General features: G+C 39.8%; 1 protein-coding gene across 4 annotated transcripts in view; it reads left to right on the forward strand.

Moving 5' to 3' along the window:
- The window catches only part of ATP13A5 (ATPase 13A5), a 129,129-nt gene that overhangs the window by 87,870 nt on the left and 25,593 nt on the right, over positions 1-15,666 (forward strand). For all 4 annotated transcript variants that reach the window (XM_066241086.1, XM_066241090.1, XM_066241088.1 and 1 more), the window contains 4 exons: positions 1,497-1,539; positions 4,757-4,866; positions 9,738-9,834; positions 11,860-11,932. In XM_066241086.1, coding sequence (XP_066097183.1) covers positions 1,497-1,539; positions 4,757-4,866; positions 9,738-9,834; positions 11,860-11,932 — 323 coding nt within the window. The remainder of the gene's footprint in view (positions 1-1,496; positions 1,540-4,756; positions 4,867-9,737; positions 9,835-11,859; positions 11,933-15,666) is intronic.

The raw sequence follows: 15,666 nt of genomic DNA on the forward strand, positions 1-15,666 counted from the left end.
GTTTTTCTTGAGACAAAATCTGCTTATTACTTGCTGGGAATGTTACAATTTTGGGGCTATAGATTTTTGAAAAGTAAGAAGGGACAGAGAGTAGTGAAATTTCAGATAATTGCTGATAAGTAGTAGGTAAAATCAAGAGAGTACCTTTTACTATTATTTTTTGTTGCCTAAGTATTCTTGGGGAAGTTTCAAAAACTGCTTATTAACTCCCATAATGCTATGAGTCTGGGTTTGGAAACAGTGTCTAAAATGACTATTTCACTTACATGGTCATTATATAATATTGGCTGACAAAAGTAATTTTACCCTTCTCAAATGCCTGAGAAATTTTGCCAACTTAAATGCTTAAAGTTTAAAAGGTATATATTCCCCTAAGGAAAAATCAATTTAGGAAGGTAAATACTGTTTTAAAATGAGCTGTCTTCTCAATTTCCCTATTTTTTTCTTCATGCCTTTATCATTGGCAATGTGCTTAAGGTTGTCTGAATTCTTCCTCTGAATTAAGGGGACACCAGCGTGTGTAAGATTCCTTCTGTAATTCAGAGACTAGAGATGTACTTTCAGGCTGGAGAAAGGAAACCATTTTCAGCAAATGTGCGGTCATGCCATGTACGTGAACACATACAAATATTTATAAGATGATTTTCATTTACACTAACCAAGTACGAATTTGTTTACTTTGGACCATTTTTGACCTATAAAAATGGTCATTTCTTTGTCATCTAATAATAAATTTTAAAAATCTCTAAAAACTTTATTTTTTCCTGTATTGATTTGGTTATTTTGTATGTTTTTTGGCAAATTGCAGCTGAGCCTATAATGTTGTCAGTAATCAATACTTATAATGTAGTATTTACTTATAATGGAAGACAGAGTATATCTTGCACTGGAAAAAAATTTTTTCCTGTAACAACGTTAATATTTACTCTTATTCACATTATTGTGTTTGTATACCAAGCTGGTATAATAGGAATGTATTATCTCATTTTCACTCCAAGATACATCAAGAATATGTGTATCTATTTCTACTTAAAGCTGTTAAAACTATTTCTCAAATGTTTCTCATCCTGATGTCTGCACTCTGAACTCTCAGCAGCAGTCAGCAACCAAAACACAGACGGATTAGGTTACGGTCTGTGCCCTGGGTTCTGTGGCAAGTGCTGTGATTATGACCGTGCATTCTTACACTTGGCCTTGATGGGTGTAATCAAACAGAACTTTGCTGGTAGCGTGTGATCATCTTTGTGGATGTCCCTGCAGCACCGCTGTCATTGCCATGTGATTGATTGAAACAATTTAAAAATACAATGCCTTTATTCCTCTGGGAATATTTTTTTTAGAGTTATTTTTTCTGAAGCCTGATTCCATATGTCTTTAGCTCATTCTCTCTCTCTCTTACACACGCACACAAGCACACACACAGTGCATGTGAGTTAGTTATGATGGAACTTCTTCAAGTGAGGTATTATTAATTTTTCTTATCTTTTCCTCTGCAGTTATTATGTAGGCATGTGTGGAGATGGAGCCAATGACTGTGGGGTGAGTAGAAACTAATCCTACTGACACAAGCAGTTCAGTAATATCCCTTTTGAGAACCTCACAGTTCCCTGGCTCTGTCTCTTCACCCCTCTGCCAAACAACCACTTGATTATTTTGCTGTCTGTATTCAACTCTAGCTGAGTGTGGGTTGGAAGTTGAGAGAAGTGAGATGAAATGAGTCCCTTCAGCTGTTTTTGGAAATACCTAGAATAATCAAGACAAGGGGATGGAGCTTAGACTCCACTATTGCAGACCCAGAGAAGCTTTACAGGACTAGCTGGTTTAAATCTCTCACATTATCAATAAGAATGTGAGTCTATGGAAGTGAATTCTTTTTTTACCCTAAGTCACGCATCTGGTTAAATCTTAGTAGAAGGAAAGTTTGAAACTAATGATTAAACTATCTGAATTATGTATAAATTGTATTATTCCTGCCAAACTTCTATATCAGGGTTAGTTTTTGTTTGTTTTTTTTGTTTTGTTTTGTTTTTTTCCAAAGCTGGAAACTGGGAGGCAGTCAGACTCCTGCATGTGCCTGACCGGAATCCACCCGGCATGCCCACCAGGGGGCGATGCTTTGCCCATCATGGGATGTCGCTCTGCCGCAATCAGAGCCATTCTAGTGCCTGAGGCAGAGGCCACCGAGCCATCCTCAGCGCCCGGGCAAACTTTGCTCCAATGGAGCCTTGGCTGCGGGAGGGGAAGAGAGAGACAGAGAGGAAGGAGAGGGGGAGGGGTGGAGGAGCAGATGGGCACTTCTCCTGTGTGACCTGGCCGGGAATTGAACCCGGGACTCCTGCACATCAGGCCGAAGCTCTACCACTGAGACAACCAGCCAGGGCCAGGGTTAGTTTTTTAAAGTTGATTTTATCCCCAAACTCTTACACTCAATGAAATTGTGTGTATTATGTGCCATTGGGTAAGCTCTGACCTGTGGTGACCCAATCCATATGTAATGCCCATAATGCCCTATCCTCAGCAGCTCTTCTCAGCTGCTAGAGAGTCATGTTTGTGTCTTCTATGGAGTCAATCCATCTCGTATTTGCTATTCATTTTTTCCTGCTGCCTTCTATCTTTCCCAACATAACTGTCTTTTCCAAAGAGCTTTGCCTTCTCATGATGGTCCAGAAATGGGATACCTTCAATTTTGTCATTTTGGTCTCTGGCAGTGTTCGAGCTCAGTTTGCTTGAGGACCCACTTGTTCATCTTTCTGGAAGCCCAGGGTGTCCATAGAACCCTTCTCCAACCTTGCATTTCAAATACATCACTATTTTTCTTATCAGCCTTCTACACTGTCCCACTTTTGGATTTGTGCATAGTAAGTGGGCATAGGGGGGTATGGATGGTCTTAACCGTGATCTCTAATCACACGTCTTTGCTCTTAGTGATCTTTCCTAGTTTTCCATTGCTGCCCTTCTGAGTTTCAGCCTCCTCTGGATTTGTAGGCTGCAGTCCTCATATCAACTGATGACTGAACCAAAATGTTTAACAATGTCAATGTGTTTCTCGACCAAACTATTCATTTATATACTGAAGCGAAACCTAAATGAAAGAGCTCTCTGCAGATTCCTTCTCATACGTAACAGGAAGCAGTCCATGTTTTATAATCTGAGTTTCGAAGCTATGATTGAAGCTCCACTCTACCCTGAAGATGTATGTACATAAGGAAACATTTTAGTGGCCACGTGAGGCACAGGGAGTCAAGAGGATTGCTTGGTAGTTTCAAAGCCTGTTCGTTACTTTAGATCTGGGTATTTTACTTCCTTCTCCAGGGTTTTCTTCAAAGTTCTGTGTAAAACTATGTTTAGACTTAGAGACCTATTACAGATTTCTTTGCCTTATACTTCACAAGAAGCTAGATTTTAGTTCATTCTTCAAAATTTAAAATGAATACCTATTCCAACTAATTATGCAGAGTTTAGAACAAAACAAAAGAAATCAAGTGTTGAAAAGGATGTAACTTCTGTCCCTAAAGAGTTTGTTGTCTGGTGGCAGAAGGAGTCATGCACAAAAATAATCCTAATATAAGGCAGATGGTACTAAATTATATGATAGAGATGCAACATATTAAGAGAGAAGCAAGAAAGCAAAATATTATTTAATATTTAGGGACCATGAATTTAGTATATATTGTTGATAGTATCCAGATACTTTGTAGTTCTACAGAACAACAGAAATACAAAATCTTATTTTATGCCCCCATAATTATTGTTGGATCAAGGGCTTGCTGGCCTTCCTATTGGTCACTGTCTGCTCTGTGCATGCTCTGAAAAGTTTTTAGTCTTTTTTTAAAAAAATATTTTCATGCAATATGTTTTCTCATTACTCCTAGAAATACAGTATTTCTTTTTCCTTTTTTCAATCAGAGTTGACATTTGTATTCAGGTGTACAAATCAGTGAATAGGCATTTATATAAATTACGAGGTGATACCCAATAATTCTAGTACCCATATGACACCATGCATAGTTATTACAATATCATTGACTATATTTCCAATACTGTATTTTACATCCCCTTAACTGTTTTGTAACTACCAATCTGTACTTGTTAATCCTTTTACCATTTTTACCCAGCTCCCCAACTCACCTCCCATCTGGCAACCATCAGTTTGTTCTCTGTGTCTTTGAGTTTGTTTCTGTGATCTAGTTCCTGTGTCCAGTGAAGATATTATATAACCCATATTTCATCCCAGTAATTAACTGGTTGGCTGAGCCAGGAAGTTTAGGAAAAGGTGGGGATTGGATATCTTTTCTAATATTCATAAAGATGACCTGCTAAGCGTAAGAACTATGATAATGAAGGTGCCCCACAAATGTAATTCAAATGCTGTCATCTTTTTAATAGATTTCTTGAAAGATTGCTTCTATTTTTATGTCTGTACCCCACAACCAATACACAGACATGTACACACACATGCACCTCCCCACACACATATACTCCATTCTTCTACCTCTGGATCATTGTTCAGTTAGTACCTCTTTAGTTGATGGCCTTGTAGATAAGAGGAGAAAGGGTATTCCAGGTAGAGAAACAACATAATCAGTCATCAGCTCTTTAGTTGATGACTTTGTAAATCAGAACAGAAAGGGTATTCCAGGTAGAGGGAAGGGTGCAGTGTATAAACTCTATCATGTGAAAAAATAGCCTCGTTGTGTTTGAGTAGTTAGAGCCTGGCCTGAGGAGTCATGAGTGTAACATGGATTTATTATTCCAGGCTTTGAAAATGGCTCATGCAGGCATTTCCTTGTCAGAGCAGGAGGCATCTGTGGCATCCCCTTTCACCTCGAAAACAGCCAACATCGAGTGTGTACCTCAACTCATCAAGTAAGCCACTTCTTCCTCTTCCACCCTCATGATCAATGGGCTCATTATTTGGCTCTGGACAGACTTCAACTATGACTTAGTTATAATTGTCACAACAGTGCTGTGGGTAAATTTGATTGGAGCACCAATTAACGAGCCATAAGTGCTGCTTGAAAATGCTGGTAAAAGCCACAAGAAAAAGAAAAGGTGAGTTTGCTTAGTCTTAAAGGATAAATAGTGGCCCTGGCCTGATGGTTCAGTGGATAGAGTATCATCCCAACTCTGAGGTTATGGGTTCAATCCCTAGTCAGGGCATATATGAGAAGCAATCAATGTGTGCACAACTGGATGGAACAGTGAAGTGAAATGAGTTGATGCTTCTCTCTCTCTCTCTCTCTCTCTCTCTCTCTCTCTCAAATCAATGGAAAAATTTACTAAAGAAAAGGGTAAATGGCTGTGTCATGTGGACAGTTGAAAACTAGAGTTGGTTATTTAAAAGTTTTTTTTTTTTGTATTTTTCTGAAGTAAGAAGCGGGAGGCAGAGAGACAGACTCCTGCATGCACCCAAGCGATATTCACCCGGGAAGCGCACTAGGTGGCAATGCTCTGCCCATCTGGGGCGTTGTTCTGTTGCAACTGGAGCCATTCTAGCGCCTGAGGCGGAGGCCACAGAGCCATCCTCAGCAACTGGGCCAACTTTGCTCCATTGGAGCCTTAGCAGCGGGAGGAGAAGAGAGAGATAGATAAAAAGAGAAGAGGAAGAGTAGAGAAGCAGATGGGTGCTTCTCCTGTGTGCTCTGGCTATGAATCAAACCCAGGACTTCACACGCCAGGCCAACATTCTACCACTGAGCCAACTAGCCAGGGCAGTCATTGTTTTTCTTATATCTCCTTTCCTTTATTTTGTATGTTGGGTGCTTACGGTAACCTTTCTCTCAGGAGTTGACTGTGGGTGAGAAAGCAGAAAGGGAACATTCTAGAACCTTCCATCAGATAGCTTCCAAAAATAGTGTTTGGTCCCCAAAACACAAGTTAACCAACAGCCAAAATTATTGCATGAAAGACTTGCAATTAATTAGCAATAGTTAGGGAAGGGGAAGGAATTAAAAACTGTTTATTTTCCCAACATAGCTCCCTTACCTCCACTCCACTCTCATCTCTGATGTTGTCTTTTCTCATATTTTAAATGTAGTCAAGCATAATACAGTAGGTTCTATATTTTTTCATAAGTCTCCTGTTGTTACCGTGTGGGGTAACTTTGAGCCATCGTCATGGCCAATGGTCTGAAAGACATCATCAAATCTTGAGGTCCCTACAAAAAAGACAACCATGAAGTTCTCCAGAATGTCCTTTGGTGCATCTGAGTGGGCAGTTCCTGGCAGGAATTGTTTATCTAAAGGAATTGTTTATCTAAAATTGTTTACTAAAGAAGTGTAAATGGCTGTGTCATGTGGACAGTTGAAAGCTAGAGTTGGTGTTTTAAAAGTAATTGTGTTTTTTTTTGTATTTTTCTGAAGTAAGAAGCGGGGAGGCAGAGAGACAGACTCCTGCATGCACCCAACTGGCATTCACCCAGCAAGCGCACTAGGTGGCAGTGCTCTGCCCATCTGGGGCATTGTTCTGTTGCAACTGAAGCTATTCTATGCCCCTGTCTGGCTGCATTCCTGGAGACAGCTTGACACATCTCCCTGAACACTGGGAGGCTGCACCTGTATCTTCCTCATCCTCAAACACCGTCACCTCCCCTGGACTCCTCCTCCTAACTTCCAGGTTGCATTAGTTAGGAAGGACTCCTCTTTCTAACTTCCAGGTTCCCTGCTATAAGGACCATTTAGTCCTTAGGATCCCACATCCAGGCTCAAAAGCTCAGAGTACCTTCTACTCTCTTTTCTTCTCTCCTGGCCAACCAGGCTCTATGCTTGACCGCTTTCAGAGACTCTTGCTAAGCCCTTTTCTTACTCTCTCTATTGCCTAATTCTGGTGCATGTCATGGTGACTACAAAACGAGAGTGATCAAGACCTTTGCCTCATTTATGCTTTCCATCGTCAACACAACTCCTGGAGCTCTTTTTAATTATTGGGCTTGGAAATGTGAGCAGATTAAGAATAAGACAGAGCCTTGCCCTGGAAGACTTACATTTCAGTGAAGAAGATGATAGAAGATAGATAGATGATAGATGATAGATAGATAGATAGATAGATAGATAGATAGATAGATAGATGATGGCTATAGCCAGAGAGAAGACTTCAACAGAGGAGTTACAACTTAAAGGATGGACAGGGTATTTGTGAACAGAAAGGAGCTGGGAGGGAAGTGCAGGGGCAGGACTGGAGAGCCATATTTAGAAAGGGGGTTTAATTAGAGAGTGCAGGGGCCTAGTAGTCTAACTGGGCTGAAAGGATTCGCATATGGGAATTATGGAGGGGAAGCTGGGGCCCCATGTGTGGAGATCTTGCATAGGGAGTTAAAATGCCTGGATACCTGCACAAAGTGCCTGGCTGGTCCTTCCAAAAGGCAATGGTACTTGAACCTCAGATGCTCTTTCTTACACATATGGCCTGCTGCATTTATGAATGCAATACACTATTTTCAATTACAAGTCATGACGGTAGATTTCTCTAGTGGCAGATGGTTCAGTAAGACTTCAGGGTGGAAGCTCGTTGCGTTTACATCTCATAGATTTATAAAACTCAGATGTGGTTCAGCTCCGTTAAGCTCATTGTACCCTTGCTCCCCCGGAGGCATGCTTATTCCGGAGCAAACATCCTCCAGAGGGGCAACAGGAGCACTTTCAGATGCGTAGGTCTAGATCTGGGGTTTTTTGTTTGTATCTTTGAAACACTGTTGTTACAGTTTGAGTCCTTTAGGGCAATAACTGTACCTTCCTTATTCATTTCTGTATCATTGCGCCTGGCGCTAAGCTGAGTACATCATCGCATTCAATTACTGTTTGTGGAATGAGTAAGTCAGTGAATGAACTGCTTAAAAGTCATACTCATTGAGAACAGCAGTAATTCTGGAGGTCCATACAAACATTCTTTCTTTTATATTTAGAATGCGTTTCTGCAATTTTCTTTGAATCTGCATTTTAACTTTTTTTTTTTTTGTAAATGTACACAACTCTAGAAAAAAAGAGTGGAATCACAGAGTTCATGGCAGAAAATGAGCCAGGCTTCACACGGCTGCCCCTTCTCAGTTCATCTTCTGCTCTACCCTGTGTTGAAAACAAATGGTGGTGCCTCGTCGCTTGGTGAAAAATATCTGCCCATAGCATCCTGGCCCGTCTCCCACCCGAACTTTCTCATTTGCCTGGGGCAAGATGGTTATTTATTACTTAGCTTTCTTGGTTTTTCTTCTTAAGTCCCTGTTTTGTTGACAAAGTTTCTAAGTAGTGCAGGTGTGTATGTCACTGGGGACAGAAACGAGGAGAGCAGGGGCTACCTCCCTTGTGGATTCATGTGTGCCTGGGCGAGGGGAGGCTGCAGGGGGTGCTGGCCAGGTTCCCCCCTCTCCTACTGCACTACCACCTCCTCTTGTCTTCTTCAGCCTGTCATAATGCATCACCCAACCAAGCCCCAGTTAAAGGAGTAACAGCTCAAATAATTTTTTACAGAGAATGAGAGTCAGAGAGAGGGATAGATAGGGACAGACAGACAGGAACTGAGAGAGATGAGAAGCATCGATCATTAGTTTTTCGTTGCGACACCTTAGATGTTCATTGATTGCTTTCTCATATGTGCCTTGACCGTGGGCCTTCAGCAGACCGAGTAACCCCTTCCTCAAGCCAGCGACCTTGGGTCCCAGCTGGTGAGCTTTTGCTCAAACCATATGAGCCTGCGCTCAAGCTGGTTACCTTGGGGTCTTGAACCTGTCCTCTGCATCCCAGTCCAATACTCTACCCACTGTGCCACTACCTGGTCAGGCTCAAACAATTTTTTAAAGAAAGGGAATATTTACTCTTTAAGCTGCAATTTTTACTGTTCTTTTATCTATTTGAACTCCATGCTATTATTACCCTGGGTTCTTCCTGGTGTACTGAAGCCAACAAAACTCATTTTATCTCAAAATTAGAGTCACATCCACACTTGCTACAATGAGAGAGCTCCTGTTCTTTCGCTCTATGTCTCTAAGGGACTCGACAGCACACACAGTTCAGTTCTCAGGAAGCAGATGTGAGGGTATAATGAGCCACAGGTCACGCTTGACATGTTTCATCTTATCATAATGTATTGTGTTTACAATGTACATGTTAATCTTCATAATTCACTAAAAGCTTGTTGAAAATAAAGACTGAGCCTAATTTATTGATATCCTCCCTGACTCAGAATAATCCTGGTACCTCATAAACTCCAAATAAAGGTGAGTGTATGAATTAATGACTGAGATAATGATTAAAGGAGAGAATGAATGAGTGAATAATTACATAAATAATTGAGAGGGTGAACTAGTGGTTAAGTGAATATATGTCAACAGCTATTTTTTTTTTGTGATAGAGACAGAGAGAGACAGATAGGGGCAGACAGGCAGGAAGGGAGAGAGATGAGAAGCAGAAGTATCAATTCTTTGTTGCAGCACCTTAGTTGTTCATTGATTGCTTTCTCATATGTGCCTTGACCAGGGGGCTACAGCTGAGCAAGTGACCCCTTGCTCAAGCCAGTGACCTTGGGCTCAAGCTAGTGAGCCCTTCTCAAACCAGATGAGCCCACGCTCAAGCTGACAACCTCAGGGTTACGAATTTGGGTCCTCTGCATCCCTGTCCTATGCTCTATCGTGTCACTACCTGGTCAGGCAATGTCAACAGCTATTAAAAATGAAACTCCTTTGGAAATATAAAGGAAAATGGGAGATGTGTATCATAAAGTAACCAGTTATTTTTCTTTTTCCTAAACAGAGAAGGCCGAGCTGCTTTGGTTTCATCCTTTGGGGTATTTAAATATTTGACCATGTATGGCATAATCCAGTTTATTGGTACATCACTGCTCTATTGGGTATGAAACAAAATAATTGTTTTCTAGTTCTAATTGCATTTACATCCCTGGTTTATTTTTTGAGTTACAGCTCTTACACAGGATTTAATGTTTTATAAATAAATGACATTTCTCAAAATAGATGTCTACAAGGTGGGAGTTTGGTATGACTGTGCATGAAACACAGAGCTAGAAATAAATAGCTGTGGCTCAGTTTTCTAGAAGTTTTGTTGTACTCTAGATAACTTGAGACACTTGACCTCTTCAATCCTCTATTTCTTCACTTGGATGATGAAGAAGGCTTCTGAGCAGCCTAAATATAACTCAGCAGGAACTGGATCAGTTGACAACTGAGGGATATTTTTGGCAAAATAGTAAGAAGAGATAAATAGAAAGAAGTTGTTGAATTTGTCTTTGAAGAACTCAAAAGCTAGAAAAACTTCCAAAGTGGAGCTTTACTTCTGAACCTGCCCAGAACTTATACATTTAGACATGTCATTAGTAAAGGGTTAGCAATTCTTTAAAAAAAAAAAGACTTCAGATTCAATGATAAAAATAAACACTTTAGAATTAACTAGCTGTATGGAAGAAACATGTTTAGGTAAAAGTGTACTTCACTACTTCAGTCATAACTTGCTCTGCAGTAAAATGATCCAACAGGCTGAGGGACCATGTCAGGGCTGGAATGTGTTTCCTGCTTTTCTGAGACATTTGAGAGGTAAATGAGAGGACCATAGGACTCCAGCATCTGGTGGACAATTACTAGCAAGGATCACATACACAAAGGGCTAAGGGGCAACTATATGGATAGAGACAAGACCTGGATTGAGAATCGGGAAACCTAGATTCAAGTTCTGCCTCTATGGCTAAAAGCAAATTAGATCTTGCCCTTGGCCAAGCCTTTATCTGCCCCTGGAAAGTGAGGCTGGCTGATTCCCAAAGCCCTCTATAATTCAATGTAAGCTGCTCCTAGAATGAAAACTATAACTGCTTTTAAAAATTCCTCCCTGTTCCATCTCACCATATATATAATTTTACCATTCTGAGCAGAAAATAAGGGGAAGAATCTGAGAAAGAAATGTAAAGAAGACAGAAGAAGAACTGAAGGGTGAGAGGGACATTGAGGAACCATTGCATCCTCAAAAAAAAAAAAAAAAAAAGGGAGAGAACTTCAGTTACAAAGTGTTCATGGACAGAGTTGAAACCATAGTCTCCTCTGAAGCCATTCACTTGATGGACTTGACCTAAATAAGAATGTTCCCCAAGGACCTGCACCCACACCCTTCTGGGCTTGTGTTCTCTCTCTAAGCGGCCAGAAATGATTTTCATGTGCATGTATCTTGTCAGCAAAGTACTCAGAACCAGATTATACTTTAGTGCTCTTTCAACAGCCAGGTAGCAGATAAACAGACCTGGCTACAAAAGGTGTTGCAAGGTGGGTTCCTAGAGGGTAACGTGTTGACTTTTATATTTACGTACTTCGACTCCATAAATGCAGATGTAAAAGAAGTGCTATGTGTATATGAACCTTAGGAAGGCAGGTGTAGAACACTGAAGGCTGCAATGGGCTTACTTGGGGTAGGGGCACTTGTTCAATGTGTGAAAGTAAATGGACCCCCAACAGAACTATAGTGTGAACTCAATCCATGAATAAAAATAGAGAGACAGACCTACTTAGTGATTTAAACTTGACTTTAAATTTTAAGTTTGAAGTTCCCAGAGGAACTTTTAAGCTTTAACATCTTATGTTAAGAACTCAACTGTCCGCACTGACGCTATAGGTGCAAGAACTACTGTGGCCAGTAAGAGGGTTTCTCAACTGACTCAGCCTTGTTGCTAATATGGAATTAAGTGAAACCCTGGGAAAATAGTGATCTAGTTTTGTTCCCTCCAGTAAGATGCTAAAATCTTAAGGGGAGTCGCTTTTTTCCAAAAGAGGATAGAAAAATAAGTTACTTCTTGACTATTTTCAAAAAATGTGTTAGGGATAATAAAATGTTATAGTAGCAGAAGCAACACTTATATCTACTTTTCTTTCCTTTTCAGCAACTACAACTCTTTGGGAATTACCAGTATATCATGCAGGATATAGCCATTACCTTGATGGTCTGTTTAACAAGTAAGCTCTTTAGCAAAGTAAACTATATTATTTGTTTTCATCCATCAAATTCTAGGAATGTTCAGACAAATAAAGAGTTTCAGAGAATGGTGCATCTTAACTACTAAAATCTATTTCCTATGAATTTTTTGAAAGTTGTGTTGGGAGAGCCTGACCTGTGGTGGCGCAGTGGATAAAGCGTCGACCTGGAAATGCTGAGGTCGCCGGTTCAAAACCCTGGGTTTGCCTGGTCAAGGCACATATGGGAGTTGATGCTTCCAGCTCCTCCCCCCCCTTCTCTCTCTCTGTCTCTCCTCTCTCTCTCTCTCTCTCTCTCTCTCTCTCTCTGTCTCTCCCTCTCCTCTCTAAAAATGAATTAAAAAAAAGTAAAGAAAGTTGTGTTGGGAGAAAGATTGAAACTTGAAGTCCTCAGAGTTAGGTATTATATCCTGAAAGCAAATAGGTTTTAGCCTCATAAAATTGTCATCGTGTTCTGAGTTCTTTGTAGGTTTCTGCCTTTGCACATAGAAAAATGCACAAGAAATTTAAAAAGGAAATCTTTAAAACCCAAAGGTCACTTTCCATTATTCAGCTACAGTTCATGTAGACATGAAACCAGATTTTTGCTAAGTCTTTGACGTGTGAGAACAAATGCTAGCATTTTATTCTCGTGAAATGCTCTCAAAAGCCAGGTGTGGCTTAGAGCAGCTATTGCTCATTTCCTTCCTTGCAGATGACACTGATATAGCATTTCCTATCAAAGAACTTGGGTTTGATACTAACTTTTAATAAGTGGGGAAGGTGACCGCCTCAACAGAGAAAAAAGAAAAAGAATGACATCATCATCTTTTATTCCTTGTTCAACAATGAAAGTGTTTTTGAAAAATAACATAAAACATCAGGCAGTGAAGAATATTAATAACTGAATTTCATGTTGGATTTTAAAACATGAAACTGCTATTGAAGTCATTTATTATGTCAACCCAGTGACAAAATTAACCAGTATCAAAGATGTAAGTAATATCAATTATGATTCTTAGGTCTATTCATAACCCATTAAAGTATTTTTAATATATTATAATATTATGTTTATATAATATAATATAATAATTATTGATATTCATACAACTAGATAATTTTGAATCAGTGATAGTGCTCTGCAATGTTGGATATTTTTAAGTAATTTGCCTGAGTTACTTGTGAATATGATCAATGATACTGAAAAGCAAAAAGAGCAACAGAAATTCCAAGAGCTAAGCTAGCAGTCAATAGCACAAAGGTGAAAGCCACGGCCACCCCCCATCACTCCCTATCTCTATGACCTTTGGCACATTATTTATAGAACAGATAACTTCCTGGTAGGAAATGTCCTCATAGGGATGTGAGAATCAGATAAAATAATGGATGTCAAGTGTGTAGCACAGGGCACCACACACTCTGAGCACTCGCTGCAAAGTTAATGATATCACCATATGCTCCTACACTCTTTCTCTTCTTTTGCAATAATGCTCACTTTTAAAAAATTTGTGTACAAGTAGACTGCTGATTAGAAATCCAAAACATTGGGTGCTAGTCTTAGCCTAGCCTCAGAATGCTAGATGACCTTAAGCAAGTTATTTTGAGCTTTTATACACCTAATTTCATGATATTGGTTATAAATTTGACTCCCATGGCATTGGGCAAATTCCTTTCAAGACAATTCTAGTTTGGTTAGTTCCTGTAGCTTCTGCTTGAGCTACCCAATAGTAGATATGTAGCTTGCTCACTGCTGCCCCTTCTCTCTTCCCTGTGATATTGCAACAGGAGAATTAGTGAACCAATCTGCCCTCAAAGCCACTTCAGGTCTCTCCTAGAGTGGTTCTTATGACCGTCACTTATTTGGTTTGGTGTGATGCAGAAAATAAGAACACAGTTCTTGTTGCTTCTAAATTTTTCCTTTAGAAACCTCTTTGATACTCTCTATAGTTTTATATAGAGTGTACATAGATAATTGTGTGCATGTGAGGTGGTGGTGGGCATGCTTACATTGAAGGGCCAATGTTGATCTCTCCTAGTAGGTACTATGGAGATATAGCAATGGGTCCCTTTTACATTATATTGGCATTTACCATTCAATGACCTTGAATATGAGACTCAACATAATTCTCAGACAAAAGGAAAGTCCCATTCAACATCCTCTTAGATGTGTTCATCTCCTACTATGTGTTAGGCATGTAGTTCCTGGTGTGTAGAAAGGCTGATCACTGAAAGCCAGTGTATAGTGGGGGATTCACATACATGAATGAATTAAATGCAAATCTAAAGTAGTGAGTGCCAGGAAACAATAAGTTCATAAAAAGGAGAGATTGCTTCTGATAATCTAAGATTAGAAAGGAGATAGCAATGGAGAAAAGACAGAGAGATAAGGATGGTTTCATTGAAGAGGTAGCATTTCCACCAAAATAGGAGCAATGCATAGATTTTCAATATTTTTTTACATAAAGAAGGGAATTTGAAGTAAAAGAAAACAGCACGAGCAAGAGAGAGCTGACAAATATGGAGGTCGAGTTTTTCAATTTGACCACATAGTAGGGCACTTGGAAAGAAACATTAAGAGATAAAGTTTGAAAGGTGAGTTGGGTCAGATCACAGAATCTGGGCTACCAGACTAAAACTGTGGACATTCATCTGCGGGCATTAAGAGTCATTGATGATTAAGTTATCCGTGTAAAATCACTCTCACCAAGGCCCTTACATTTCTAAGTTCCCAGGTTATGGCTTTGATCTTACGCTTGAGTTAGTATGAAGCGAAGACAATACCATCACATATTTAATTTATTTATTTACTTGCTTATCTGTACACACCCTACCTTGTTCCCACAGATTTTAAGGCAACATACAGGCCTGACCTGTGGTGGCGCAGTGGATAAAGCGTCGACCTGGAAATGCTGAGGTCGCCGGTTCGAAACCCTGGGCTTGCCTGGTCAAGGCACTTATGGGAGTTGATGCTTCCTGCTCCTCCCCCACTTCTCTCTCTCTGTCTCTCCTCTCTGTCTCTCCCTCTCCTCTCTAAAATGAATAAAAAAAAAAAAAAAAAAAGGCAACATACAAAGGCACCTAATTAAACAAGATAAAATACAGGGGTTGGCAAAAAGTAGGCTTACAGTTGCATTGTGACATTCTTTTAAGTTAATAAAGCTATTGTAATCATCATAACCTGCTCATGTTTTTCTATATGAACAACTATAAACCTACTTTTTCCCACTCCTGTATATTAAAGGGAAAATCAAGGAAATGAGAGTCAGGGAAGTCAATTAAGAAAATGCATGCCTTGAAGTCCAATTTGACTCTAATAAATCTAGAAACCATCTTGAAATAAATTTGTCCTTGCTACATCTTTGTTCTCTTCAATAAGACCCAGTCAAATTAGATCAAGAAAATAGAAGGCAGCGATATTTAAGAATTTCCAAGAGACCATCTTGTCTCTCTCTTCTTCTTTCTATTCTTACTGTTTTCATCTGACTTCTACTCATTCACCTTGCAAATAACCCTAAGTAGTGACTCTATAGAATCTCTCTAACTTTTCTGCTTGTCTTCCAAAAGCTAATTAGCTTGGCCTTTCAGTATCTTATTTGCAAATCTCTTGGAGAGAAAATGTATTCACCTAACTTGGGTCAGATGCCCTCTTCTAAGCCCATCATTTATGTGTGAGAAGGTGGAGTCATGCATTTCAGGCCCCTTTAGACTAACCATTCCAGCATATGGGAGGAGGCAGT

Source organism: Saccopteryx bilineata, chromosome 8 (genome assembly GCF_036850765.1).
Source record: "Saccopteryx bilineata isolate mSacBil1 chromosome 8, mSacBil1_pri_phased_curated, whole genome shotgun sequence".
In the NCBI taxonomy this organism is placed as follows: domain Eukaryota; kingdom Metazoa; phylum Chordata; class Mammalia; order Chiroptera; family Emballonuridae; genus Saccopteryx; species Saccopteryx bilineata.